The sequence below is a fragment of the Manduca sexta genome, chromosome 22 (assembly GCF_014839805.1).
Source record: "Manduca sexta isolate Smith_Timp_Sample1 chromosome 22, JHU_Msex_v1.0, whole genome shotgun sequence".
Taxonomy (NCBI): Eukaryota; Metazoa; Arthropoda; class Insecta; order Lepidoptera; family Sphingidae; genus Manduca; species Manduca sexta.
The window spans coordinates 10129446-10144112 of record NC_051136.1 but is presented as its reverse complement, the minus strand read 5'-3'; the positions used below and the strand labels follow the sequence as shown (position 1 = coordinate 10144112).

Genomic DNA, 14667 nt, shown 5'->3' with positions numbered 1-14667 from the left:
CCTCCTTATGTTCTGTTTCTTCTACTGCTGGTGGTTCTGGTCGACCTTCAAGCAATGCAGCTAGTTCACGTCGTGCACGAAGCATTCGCGCAAAGAGGTCGGCAGAACGCTCATGTCTCTCCAGCATCAGAGCCCGAGATGCCGCTGCAGTAACTAACGTAGACCGCTCTCGGGTTAACGTCTCCACTTGCATGTGCAGCTCCATTAACTGTTGAAAATGTATTTTTTTTTTAAAAATGTTCTTATAATAAATTAACCAATTAAAATGCTACTTAGGGCGTTATGATGAATATTGTATATGTATTTTCTCATTTCCCGAATGAAAATTACTTAAATTTACTCGTAGGTATGTTCGGAAGCCTCTCAAAGGAACATTATAATTGTGCGTTTATATATAGCGAAACCAAATTCCGAAATCGAATAACCACGTGTCTACATATCGAAATAACTTATTTATTATAGTGCTACTGAAATTATGACAGCACAACAGAATAACTAAATACGCTATGTGTTTTTAACCGACTTCAAAAAAAGGTGTAGGTTACTAATACGACGTCTATTTTTAAAAATGTTTATCACCTCACAATTCAGCCATTTATTAACTGATTTGATTTGATTTTTTTTATTCGAAAAAATATACTTCCAGATTCGTCCTATTATTTTTTTTCAAAATCCGATCATTAATTTAGCTTTAAACTAAAATAGCTGGAATAAAAATGTCCAAGTAAACGAAATTGCGAATTTTGCTTTCCTGTGATATTTTCAGTTGTTTGTGCCTTCGGTTTGATTAAAATAAAATAAAAATAAAATGCTTTATTCATCACGTAGGCGAACATAGTTGCACTTATGATAAGTCAAGGTACATGAGAATATTTAATTATTACTTAATTAAATTAGCTTATATATATATATACAAAGACAATTTATATTGAAAATAAAATACATGAAAATATACTTAGTAAACAAAGAAGCCAGCTCGGGCTGGCAGGGAAGAAGAAATAAAATGATGTATATATGTATTTTTAAATAAACAATAAGGGAGAAACGCGTCGCGATCCTCACCGGTGAGGACAATAAAAGCCCTAACCTAGCTAACCTACCAGCCTTTCACTAACTACCTAAGCGATGATTATGATTGAGTCTACTTCTCACATACACAAATTACGTATAATATAATATGTGTCATCTTTACCTCTTTTCAATAAGCCATCTAGATAGTCTATTTCTTATATAAATACAAATTGCTTTTATATTTTTACCTCTGTCTGAAGTTCCGGATAAGAAAACTCTTTAGCGTAACAATCGTAATTTCTCAATCGCTTTACTTCCAAGCGTAGCGCTGCAAGTTGATTCTCATATTGGGTCATACTTTGTTCCCTAAAAATTCAAATGTAAATATAATTAGCTAAATAATAATGTCAGGCAGTCATATACATATCCCTGACTTCACTCTGGCATAGACGAGTCTCTTTGTCGTAATAATCGTAGGCGTTCCAAAACTCCCACATCTTTAAGAAATGTATATTGGGATGTGACAATTGACCGCGTTACCAAACTCTCGTTACACACAAGGCTCATTACTATCTCCGCCACGGAATTAATTTTGTAATCATGCTTGGTATTTTTATATATTCAATGGAATATAACAACTTAACATACATTAGTTTTTCGTTTTCTTTCTGCTCTTCTATAACGTGCTGTAATTTTACAATCTGTTGTTCTCTTTCTAACAACTCCGCTGCCATTTGATCTTTCACATTCTCCACTCCTTCACCCTTCTACAAATTAAAAAGAAAACATAATAAGCATAGGATTACAACGACACCTATTGAGAGCCATAAATAATAATTATTTACCGCTATTCGAGATAATGAATTCAAGAAGCTGTCTTTATCAGCCCGACTCTGACGAAGTTCCTCTTCTGCACGCGACAACGCCACCCGAGTCACTTGAAGTTCTTTCCAAATCTCTGTTTCTCTATCTGAAGGCTCGGATTCTGATTAAAAATAAAAATAATTTTAACAAAAAATTAAACCGCCTTCAAAAACCACTCAAAACCAAAAAATAATTTCACATAAACAGTATATATTGGATACCAATTTTGGAGTCGGTGCCTAATTAAAATTGCTAGTTAGCTATATTTGTTGCATAATCCATCTATGAGCTAAATTTCTTTCAAATCAATTAAAAGGAGTAGGTTTGCGTATACTACAACATACACAGTGAAAGGTGTAATACCATGCACATGTATGGTGTTTCATCTTTTTATTTCTAACGCAAAAACACAACTGATATATTTCGATCATACTATAACTATTGCGCTGTGGTGTTACATCTCTGCCTACCCCTAAAAAGGGGAAAATGTGTGATGCTATAAACATATATGTATGTATGTAAGAAGTAGAGTCAATTAAACCCAACCCAAAAACACAACTGATATGTTTCACACACAGTACGACTATCGCGATGAAATGTTACGCCTCTGCCTATTCCTGACACGGGGAAAAGATGTTATGCTATATGTATAAGTATGTGAGAAGTACAGTCAACCAAACTCAATGCAAAAACATAACTAAATACGTCACAGGAAAGCTAAATTCGCGATTTCGTTTTCCTGGACGACATAATTATTCTAGTTTTTTTAATTTAAAACCAAACTACCGAAGCGATGTTGAAAAAAATTTTATGGGACCAATCTGGAGAGAAATTCTTTCGAATAAAAAAAGAATTTTCCAAATCGGTTCATAAATGAGCGAGTTCTGAGGTAAAAAACATACAAAAAAAAATTCACGTCGAATTGATAACCTCCTCCTTTTTTTTGAAGTCGAATTATTTTTGATTTCAAAATCTTCAATAAAAAGAATTTTACCTTTCGAAGGCACACAGTCAAGACATCGCCTGCGTTCCATGTCGACGAGTCTAACCGAGCGTTCACGTAAAAGTTGTAACTGTTCTTCCAGTTCTTTTATTCGAGATTCTTGTTCCTCAACTCGGGCCGTGGCTACTACTTTATTCTTTTCCTGACAATATTCATTCTTTGTTATTATATCATGGAAATAAAAGCCATAACGTTATGACTTACACATAATACGAAAGATATCGTTATGGCACCTGTTCTGCTACCTTCGCTTGAAGCAACTCGGCGCGCGCACGCTGTTCGGCCTCACGAGTCTTGGCCGCACTCTCTGCTGCCTCTGCTTGTTCATGCAGTTCCTTCACCCTGATTATTAAATATATAACTTCAAAATTTATGGATCATCTTTAAGATAAACAAAAAAAAAACCAAAGAACCTCATCTCAAGCGCATCCCTCTGACGTGACAATGATTCTATAGTAACTTCTCCGGTTTTTGATACTTCAAGTAGCTTCTTAGATCTGGCATCGTAACTCGTCTCACGATGACGATACTAAAAACAATACTCATTTATGTTTATTGATACTCAAATGTTAATGGGAAATATTTGCAATTGACCCGATTCCCTAATCCTTGTGTACTTTTGAATTTTGTTTTCACTCTTGCAAAAAAATAAGGTGTATAGAAAGATATGGGTAATTTTACTATTGTAGTTACGCTATAATAATACAGATTAATTAAAATCGATCCGGCCTAAACTGATCGAAATGTAGTGTTACAACTTCACTGTCCCACGCGATTGTTCGATTGCGAGTCTGTTTACGAGTTGCTCGAGGTCTTTGTGTTTTCTTCTAGACGCGTCCAGTTCGGCCTTAGTTTCCTTCAACTGTCTCTCGAGTGTCGCTATCCTCGCCCTTGCGACGCGCAGCATGCTCTCGGCAGCTGAAACCACTTCCTTCAAAGCTTCGCGTGCTGCGCGCTCTTTTGTAAGTTCTTCGCTTATTGCCTGTGTAAATTATCAGTTTACAAGTAAATAGCCTACATCCTCAATAACACGAAACATTTTCATAAAATAGGTATTTATTGTTTAGAGTTATTTAGAACACAGAAGTTAACGGTGAATTGAATTGTCTTACTTCGTAATGTTTTATCGGATGCGGTACTTTAAATTCTTTAGAGGAGATTAAATTGCTAATGATTTCAGGGACCCCATGTTTACTGCTAGTTTAATACCTGTTTCATTACCAGAATCTAAAATTAGTCACCGACTGACGATAAAACTTTTAAATAAACAGTTTACATAAATACAAATATAAAATACTTTTCAATATAAACAAAGTGAGTTAAAGCAATCTGTGCATTCATTTTGAACCGTAAATAAATTTTGATTATTATGCTTTGCAAATGAATGCATATTTCATTATAGCTATTTAACTTTAAACATCTCCGTATCAAATTCATAATGGCATAAAATTAGCAATTAAATTTTCCATGAAGTGTATAAATCTAATGATACCGTTTTTTAAACAATTGGTAATATGCTAAGAATAAGATAATAATTTTGTAAATTTTAGTTTCATAAGTTAGTTACAAACAATTTACTAAAGGCTGATATCTAAATATTATGGATTTCATAAAATTATATTTTAACCTGGTAAGCAAGCTTGTTATCTGACACATTCTGTATTGTTTCTTTACAGTCTTCTGTCTCCTTTTTATTATTTTCGTCGATTTTGTTTTGCAATATTGAATTTTCTTTTTGTAAGCGTTCTATTTTCTTTTTTAAAGTCTCACGATCTATCCAAGGTATTCTATTTGAAACACAAATGAAGATTCATTCCATTCGAGAAATCAAAATACTATGTAACCTGTTACTCATAAAATAAATAAAAAAATACACCTACTTGGCAAGATCTAAAGAAAAATTAATTTTAGCTTTTAAATTCTCTGCCATACCGGCTACCATTCTATGCAAATTCTCAGTTTCTTCATCAAATTCCGTATTTTTGGCTTTCCATTCTAGATTCTGAAACAATTGTTTTTTTTAATTGTGTGCCTACATACAAATTTGGTATTAAAATAAACAAACCACACAGAGGACATTAAAAACAAGGAATGACTCTACTAACGGTGACATAAGAAACGCGATCCGCGCGATGTTTGGCTCGTAGCAAGTTGAGTATCTCTATGCGCCGGGCCATAACCTCTGCACCCATTCCCAATACTTCCTCCGGGATTGGATTCAATTGCGCTTGCAGTTGTTGTAATACTTGTGGCCCTGATACCACCGTAATTATAAAATATATGTATATAAGCACATAATATGACAATCAAGCTCGTCCTCTACAATGATCATAATATCAATGTTTATTTCTGCCGCCAAGCAGCAGTGTGTAGTCATCGTTATGTTCCGGTTTGAAGAACATTGTAGCCAGTGTAATTACTTGACATAATAGACTTAACATCTCATGTCTCGAGCGCAGCAAAATAGAAAACAATACTTTGTAATTCGAGGTGTTTGATGGTGTTTCTATTGTTTATGGGTGGTTGTATCGCTTACCATCAGGCGAACGGTTAGCTCGTCTCCTCATTTAAAGCAATAAAAAAAATTTACTTTATATACGGGTTTATAAGAAATTATTAAAACAATCAATGTAATCTTCTTTCCAATTCATGTTTTTATGTTTATATGCACACAAAATATATTTTTTAGAATCGGTGTCTTATTTAAACTGCTAGCTAAGCTAATTAAATAGACGAATGATCGTTTAAATGACTTTGAATCAAAAAAGTGCATATTACTTATATAATGTAAAGTCCAAAAATTTTCCATTATGACAACTTAATATTCAAGCGATTTCTTGTACTTATATCTATAGTCTGTAATAACATCGATAACGGTGCCAATATAAAGTACGTACCAAATATGCCACTTATCTCTGAGTTCACTGGCATTTCGAGGTCATCCCGTATAAGCAACAGGAGGTCGTGAGCGGGCCAACTGCTCACCGACAGGATCCGGACGTCTCCTATACACTCCTCGGTCATCACACCAGCTCGGCTTTCAAGTTCCTTCACAGCAGCATATTGCTCCAACAACGCATTCTACATACAACACATGTAGAAAATATAAAATTCAAAACAAACTCTGTGTTTCACAACATAAAATATAACACACTTGTAAAGTTATTAAGCTTTTTCGCTGTTTAATAAACTCCCTTTTTTTAGTGGCTAGGTTACGCAGAATTTTCGGCAGCACATTTTGTGGCAGAACCAATTCCTTTTCTGTAGCAAAAAAAAAATTAAATTAATAATTTTCGGAATTTAAGGAACTGTGAGTAAAGACATGAAAACACAGGGAATAAGCTATTATTTAAAATTACAGAAAAATAAAAATTATGACATTATTTCTTTATTTCTTTCATCTGGACAATTGAAATACCAATAGCATTTATCCCTGTATTTATATATAGGGTTACTGACTACATAAACGTGTAAACCCACCTTGTACACGTTGTGAGAAACGCTCCGTGGTCAAAGGCGCTGATACGCTTAGTTGAGCATGTCGGTTCAAAAGCTCAGACTTTTTCTTTGCTTGCTATTATACAAAAAAAAATATTATCATTTATGAAAACCTTTCAAAATCTTTTATAAGAATTAAGATATTCATAACTAATACATTATATCACAATAGTGTCTTGAAACAAACCAATTTACCAGTAATAATGATTTATTTAACAAAGCAATTAAATATGATAAAATAAATCTTATAAAAACTACCCACGACAGAAAGGCTTCATGATATTATGTTTAATATCTTTTTTTTTTATAAAGTAAACTTATTTTAAAATGAATGCCTTCGAGGTACCTATAAGCAAAATTTACAATCTTAATCTAAAACTTACTGCCGAAATAGTACCAATTTAAGCTAGAATAAAAAATTACCATTAGTTTTAATTGGAGTGTAAATTAAGTACATACTCGAATGGTTTTTATTACACTACTTACACTGGAAGGCGACAGGCTTTGGCTTCTTTTTTCTTCATCTTTCCTCACTCGCGATGGACTCTAAGTACCAACAAAATATTAATTACAACGATCAATAAAAACAACTGTTCAGTTATGCTCGTACGGAATATATTATCATTAAATGAATATAATATAGTAGATACCTGTATACGCTTAACATGCCAAAATTGCTAAATAAAACAAAATGCACTTTGATAAAGGTTTGAGGCTCGCTAACGGGTAAGTTTTCATACATCATTTTATAAAATATTTATTTGAAAGCAACAAACATTCAATGAATATTTTGCACCACTTGAAAGTTCATACAACCTACTTAGATATCATAATACTGAGCCAAAAAAAAAAACATTGACCAATTACCAATAGACGATATAAACTGTTTTACAGATTTTATCGCGGTTTTTTATATTATATAATTTTCTCCCGACGTTTCGAAGACCAAAGAATTCATGGCCACAGGGGGGACTGATGTGTTGGTCGTCCAAAAAGTCATAGTTACGATATTTACCTACATTTTTCAATTATACTAAATTTTAAATTGTTTTAGTTATTGACAGTCCGATCTACGCAAAATGAATTCACAGCGTCTTGTGTCTGTCTATTTATCTTGTCTAGTCGCAGACAATGATTGGATCCTTTTGCAGTGTTCAGAAACTGCGGACTTCGTAGAACGGCGTTGATTCACGACAGCTATATTATGTTCTTTTACGCGGGGCCCTATATTTATTTTTATTTAGCCGATATAAGATAGGTCATAGTTGCAATCTATCTTGTATACGCCCAGTTTTTGTAGAGGTTACGGCACTTGACAGTCAGTAAGAATTGAAATGTCTTCTAAAGCGGTGTGAAATAAGTGTTTATGAAAGCTCGCTTCAGGATATAGCCAAGCTTGTCGGTGATTCCTCTTACATATCGTAACACAACTGGAACACGTTCTACTGTGGCTGGTTTCACTCGGTTTCTGTGACGCCTGCTTAGTCAACAACGAGACGGTTTAGTTTTTGTTGTAGTATTTTTTTTCTTGTGTACTGATGTGTATTCCTTTAATTTCTGATTCTTTCTATTCAAATAGTATTTGGAGTAATGGTTTTAAAGATTAACCCTCAACTGTACGCCGTAGCTTAAATTAATTAATTTATAATTTGTTTATGACCATTTTAACAGTGATTGCAATAAAGAGTATTTGTATATTATACTGTTCTGATACACAATAATCGTGCCTCTCATTTTGTATGAAACAGAGACAATGATTTACATTTCTCGGAAGCATCGGCTTAAACATTTATTCGTGACCGATATTTATGCATTGTCTGCAAAATTGCATTCATCATTTCACAAAACGAAATTACTTTGTGTATTATTTGAACATGATTTAAAATGTTCTGGCAATTTTGTGTTGCGACTATAAAATGCAATAAACAGTGGACCGATATATGAAGCTTAATAGATTGAGAAAGGCACCTCCCGTTTTTCATATTATCTATCTACCTTCCTTTTCCTTTTATCTATCTCGCTCGCACCTCTATTCTCCTACCAGGTCATAAACCCCGCCAAAGTGTTCTGTAGTGGTCGATGTTTTAGGAATCATTGGCGTTATGTTTCCGTTAGGTGGTAGCTCAAGGTCCATTTTCATACATTTTGTTTCGGCTTTAATCTGGGTAACTAAACAAGTATTGGCAAGTAAAGAATTTAAATTCACGTCTAGTTAGTGATTAGTTCTCGCAGTTGAAGAAAAATGTAAAAATAATTAATAATCATGGATATTTCTGCCTTTAAAATTTCGTCATATTAAATTTTAAAGGCCGAAATATCCATGATTACTAATTATTTACGTTTTCAACTGCGAGAACTAATCACTAACTAGACGTGAATTTAAATTCTTACATCTACTAAAACACGGATCAGTTTTAATATTCGAGTAGAAATAGGTAATTAAAATGTTCTTTCATAAATTCTACCTTTTCTTAGATTCTTGCTAAAAGTAACTAGAGATTACAGAATATATATAATAAACACAAACAGACTGATTTCTGAATTATTTTTGTATACTTTTCATTTTATCATAAAAAAATGAAAAAAGTAATTTTTCTTTGAACACAATCACGTTAATTTAAGGTGAAGCCTTAAGACTTGCATTCGGTATACACTCAAAAATCTCACCCTAATAAAATTGAATCATCCAAACCCGTGCTTAAGAGCACCTACCAGATATCTAATTAAATCTTTGTATCTTGTATTAATCTTGTAATCCTAAGGAGTTGACTTTGCGTCTACTCCTTATAATGATTACGATTACTCAACGTTATGAAATAAAAAATATGCAAACACGAGTCATCAACTCAATGGCTTCCAATTGGGTATACCTTCATCAAAACCGGGATATTTATACATCAAATCCCACATTTCCTCTAATGTAACAACATTTTTTGGCAGTTAGATAAGGTTGTACTTACTCGGGGTCTTAAATGCACTGGACTCACAGAATGAGCTCTCTTGCTGCCGGCACACCTCTGTGTGCGTTTCTTCATCAAATTCTTGTTATCTTATTGGAATAACGAACATGTTATCATAAAGTATTTATAAACGCATATGCAAATAATATCAGTTCTTGAATGTTTTAATATGTTTAAGCATACTTACAATTATTATGTATATTTATTATAAAAACTGTCCTATAATATTAATATGTCATTATAAAACTTGGTTGAATAAATATTAATGGTTTTTTAACTGTAGAGTACTGATCCGCGTCTTCATGGACAATATAGTTTTAACCTAAACTAGCATTCGTTCTACTCTATAAATTATAGTATGTGCCACACTACGATAAAGTTACACCCAATAATCGCGTAATTTACATGTTAGATTCATGTATACTTACGTCGACTTACTATTATTTTTAAATATACCTGGCGATATAGGGGCGGTCATGGATTTCAGCATTTTGGTGTGTTTATAAAATAAGTATGTAAGTAAAGTAAACTTGTTAATTTTGTAATCTGATCGAGATTTGATGACTTATTGTCAAAGAGAATTATACCAAATACATATGGAAACTTAATGTATTGTTTAACCAAAGAGAATTATATGGTTTAACTCCATATATATTAAAATTCTCTTTGCCTTATCTTATTATGCCATACAGTTTCAGATTAATAAGTTTAAAAAGTGTAAAATGCAGGTATCAAAGAGAATTATAATATATGTGGAAACAGGTATGTTTGATGAGGTCTAAAATAATGCGCTTTTGGCCACATGCGTATAAAGAGAAGTCGTTTATGTTTACGGCTGATTTATTATTAATCAGCTAATCTTTTTAGCCTCACATAAAATTTATTGATTAAATAAATTATAACGTAACTGAATATAAAAGCGGGACATCTTCGTTTGTGTTATACATTATCTTTCAAATCAGACCTATTGTTTAATTTCTCAAAGCTTCATTAGTTCTAATCTTGAATGATGCAGTGTCGTAACATATATAATACACAATTCTATGGTTATAATAGATATTGAATGAATGAATGAAAGGGAAATGTTGGAGTAATTAAATGAATCTGCCCTAGCCGAATATCGGCCACGGCGACGAATCTCATCGGAGATTAGCCAGGTACGCGAGAGATATAGTGCACAAGGGTGTGCGCATTACACAGGTATTGCTCTCGCTCTGTGTTCCTCAACTCTCATATTCCGGCGAAAGGGCAAACATACATGACCGGAGAGAGATTAGGCGCAGCACCAATAGTTTTAAGAAATCACACCTCCAATTTCCTGACTCCGAGCTTCGACTGAGTAATTTATAACATGGAAAACTTATTGAAAATTATTTTTAGTCTGACTCGAAAACTATTATTTCGTAATTTTTATAATAGTTCATGTATAATACAAAATCGCAAGTAGGGCAATATTGTTTAATCACTAACCCGTGCGTCTGACGCTCTGACGCATTATGTTCCTATTCAGTGTTTGACGCGTTGATCGAAAGTTTCATTAGGTAATATAAGAACGTAAACTACGAGTATCGCTGAAAATAAGTTGCAATAAGTACAAGACTTAAATGACGTGATTTTTTCAACGATGTTAACTAATCAGTATTGACTGATTTGTGTACTGCTTATTGTGAAGACATCAAAGCCTAAAAAGTAGGAATTCCCATGTATCTAACCCCAGAACGAACAAGTGCGAGTCGCACACTTGGAGATCCGTTCAACATTAGGCATACCACTACTAGCATTTACTATCATTTGTTGTCATATCTATCACAATAACACATACTCTCTTTTTATCTCCGTCTTTCTCTTAATACAAAGTGTTAGAAAAATGAGCGATTGATCACAAAATCACTTATTTAGGTAAATATTTGCTTAAAATATAATGTTCTATTACGAAGGTTAAGTTACCGATAGCAATGTAATGTGTTATTAAATAAAAGCAAACAAGCTATTTAAAAAACGAATAATAATAATATTATTTCAACATAAATATTAGAAGGTAAGTAAACAATTGATATCGAACATTATAAAGGATTACCTTTATATCTACTACGACCTCATTACCAAAATTATTTCATGGTTACACACTAGTAAAACAATATTAATGCTTATTGCCACAGATATTATAAATACTATTGCGTAAATTATCTTTAGTAAATACTTTAGGTTAATATTATTTGCCATGAGTCGATTCTAATTCTTATAAGTATACGCCAGAAATCTTCATAATATTAAACACAATAGTCCATAAAGCATCAATATTTTTCGAGTAGAGCACTTGCTCTACTCGTAATAAGCTCGTAGCGCTCTTGTAGTAATAAGTACTTACTTATTAATACTTAGATAATAATATAAATTATATATTAACTCCATTGAGTTTAAACAAACACAAAAGTACAATGATTTTTTCACCATGACAACGTAGAGCTTGCTAGGTTGTTGATAACAGATGTAGAGGTAGATTATATTACATTGTAGATATGAAAATAACGAAGCATCATTTATAAACTTAAGGCTTAACTATCTCTTTTCTACTGCTTAATAATATAAATGACATATATATTTTGTATGGCAGTATTCCCTTCTAAGTATAAAAAAAAAATATACGAGTATACTTAGTTATTAATGCATTTATGGTTTTAATTTTAGCTTTAAGTTGCGCAATCAATGATTTATCTTATTAAGGCCCCTTCCCAAACATACAGACTTATTTTGAATTAGTTTATATGCCAAATATAATTATCCATTCAACAGCTAATGTATAAATATTTTTAACAAACATCCAACAAAAATTAAAATGTTTTGAATATCTTATATTAATTTTAGGATGATGGCTGTTATTGGTTTATACAAACAGACCGTTTAATTTTATGGTGGTTGCTATCTATAGCAATATCGCTTGGCACTTTTTAAAATATCGTAGAAAAATTTATTATTTTTGCGTCGACACGCACTTATTTATTAATTGTAATCATGACTAAGTGATTCTATCAAATTTATAATATTTTTCAAAGTATGCGTTTTAAAAATAAAAGCTAAACATAGTCTGAAAATCTCTACAGATAAAATGTGTTTTCGTAACCTACATTTTGTTTCCTGTCGAGCAAATTTGTACGCATACAATGTAAACACACATACTTGCTATATCCTAGGTTTTGATTAGGTACCATTTAAAATGTCAAAAATTTAAATAACTCCTGACAAAAAAGAACTTAAAAAAATAGACCGCTTAAGTTATTTCGTCTCCTCAGTCTTGGGTTCGGTCCCCCGACCCGACGAGTATAAGTATAGGTAACTACTTTGAATAAAATTAAGGGATAAACATTGAAATATTTATAATTTTTTTGTATCGGACGAAGGCTATAATTTTTTTTATTTTACATTTTTTTTTGCTTTTAAATATTATTTTTCCTCCATGGAGTCTCGATTGTGTTGTATCTAACACCTAATCATAAAGACTATTATTCTGACCCCAAACACACTACGTCTAATGATACTTGCTGAGCAGTTGGGTACCCCGCAGACTACTTAATACTATAGTATCAGCTTAAGACGGTCATTTCTTAGCAATACCACAGAAGAAACAGTAGACCAAGTCGAACCAGTTAAACGCTTGAATATATCTTTATGAATTATAGCTAAGAACCATCTCGATCACGTCAGTTTTCAAACAACAAATAAAGCATCACAATCGATCCATTCTTATGGGAGCTACGATGCAACAGACAGGCATACAGATATACACCGTAAACTTATAACACCCGTATTTTTGCGCCGGAAGTTAATTAAATGATAAAGCCGCTCAACACGACGCTCTGCGGCTCTGGTATGTGGCATAACAACACGACACAGGGTTCCGTGTCGTTTGATTGTGCTGTGTTGAGAGACCAACATCTGGGTCACGTCCTAGACTGTTCACCAATTATAATGGAATGATTCGGGCTCTCGTGTCGTATCTTTTGCCGCATTCTAAGGGGGCAGGTCATCAACACAAATATTATTTGCGAACATGCTTTTTCCCCGTTCATTTCATTACCATCAGCGTAAAATTCTGCCCATATTTTGCATTTGATACGGTTAGTGAAGCAAATTAACTCACAATCCCCATTCTTACAAAGTTACAACTAAAATGTCTGCATTGCACCCACTGCTCTGGCTATGCGATTGTTTCTAGATGTGTTAAACACAATATACCTGCTATTATACTGTATACGAGTTGACCTAAAGACTTGTTTGTCTATCTCCTGATGTTAATATCGGTTGTCTTGAAAAATCTTTACTTACTTACGAATTGTTACAGGTTTTATTTATTTAAAAGTAGACTTGATGCATTCACGACCAATCACAGAATAGTTTTATAAATTTCACGCAATCAATATTAAAAAGATACTACACAATCCGTTATTAATATAGATCTTATTGGCCTACATTGGTCAATACGCTTTATTAATTATTACTAATATTAATTATCTTGTCAACAATTGATAGTGATTATCACCGATTAATATATTAAGAAATAATTTTAGGACAATAACCGCACTAACAAATAACTAAACTACTTTTATTTTCATTTTTCGTAAGTATTTAGGTAGCCCTTTGATGATAAAAGTTTCATTTTAACCTTTACACCTCGCAGTATTAGAACAATTTTCTTAAATAATATGAATATTAATTCATGCAAACATACTATAATGTGCAATTTTACAAAACAGAATAATTAAATACCTGGTTACGTTGAACTTTCTTTAATTACAACGCTGCGTCGCATTAGATCCTAAAAAATCCGTTAACACACGCACGGGTGCAATAATACATTACAAGAACCTACAAACTAGGTAACTCTTTATTTATCTCTATCACAGGCCGCGGCATGACTCTCATTTGCTATTTGTAAGAGAGAATAGAGATATTTCGAGCGGACGATAGCCGCAGAAATATCGGCACGGCGCAGAATGCCCGGCCGTGACCTCCTATTGCTAAGAAAACAGTATGGGCACGTTGTGATGCTATTGCTTATTTTTACACTTTTCCCAATACTAAATCATATCACCATAAGTCATGTTCGACTAGCACATCATATTAAAGGTCGTAGATCCCTCTTAGTGCAATAGACAAGAAAGGGGGCAATAACACACAACACAAGCTTTATTCAGAATCATTAATATAAGACAAAACATTCTAATTAACAATTTATAAACAAACAGCCCTTCTCTTATACCATTTAATGATTCAAAAGGTCATTAACTTTAGTATTGTCACGTGTAATGTAGGTACTAATTAGTACAGCGAAGC

The 14667-nt window shown here is 33.0% G+C and overlaps 1 protein-coding gene across 5 annotated transcripts in view; it reads right to left on the bottom strand.

The window, feature by feature from the left end:
* The window catches only part of LOC115445848 (myosin heavy chain, clone 203), a 14953-nt gene extending 450 nt beyond the window's left edge, over window positions 1-14503 (bottom strand). Inside the window, exons 1-17 of one of the 5 annotated variants that reach the window (XM_030172319.2) lie at window positions 9765-13345; window positions 9337-9425; window positions 6863-6922; window positions 6359-6452; window positions 6033-6139; window positions 5776-5959; window positions 4984-5132; window positions 4759-4880; window positions 4506-4665; window positions 3642-3860; window positions 3292-3407; window positions 3112-3220; window positions 2870-3020; window positions 1857-1996; window positions 1660-1778; window positions 1260-1377; window positions 2-208 (exon numbers count right to left, since the gene is read on the bottom strand). In XM_030172319.2, coding sequence (XP_030028179.2) covers window positions 2-208; window positions 1260-1377; window positions 1660-1778; window positions 1857-1996; window positions 2870-3020; window positions 3112-3220; window positions 3292-3407; window positions 3642-3860; window positions 4506-4665; window positions 4759-4880; window positions 4984-5132; window positions 5776-5959; window positions 6033-6139; window positions 6359-6452; window positions 6863-6922; window positions 9337-9411 — 2130 coding nt within the window. In that variant the 5' untranslated portion in view covers window positions 9412-9425; window positions 9765-13345. Of the gene's footprint in view, window position 1; window positions 209-1259; window positions 1378-1659; window positions 1779-1856; window positions 1997-2869; window positions 3021-3111; window positions 3221-3291; window positions 3408-3641; window positions 3861-4505; window positions 4666-4758; window positions 4881-4983; window positions 5133-5775; window positions 5960-6032; window positions 6140-6358; window positions 6453-6862; window positions 6923-9336; window positions 9426-9764; window positions 13346-14100 lie in introns of those variants that run through there. The other 4 variants (XM_030172315.2, XM_030172316.2, XM_030172317.2 and 1 more) reach the window with 4 other exon arrangements.
* Window positions 14504-14667: the final 164 nt, after the last annotated feature.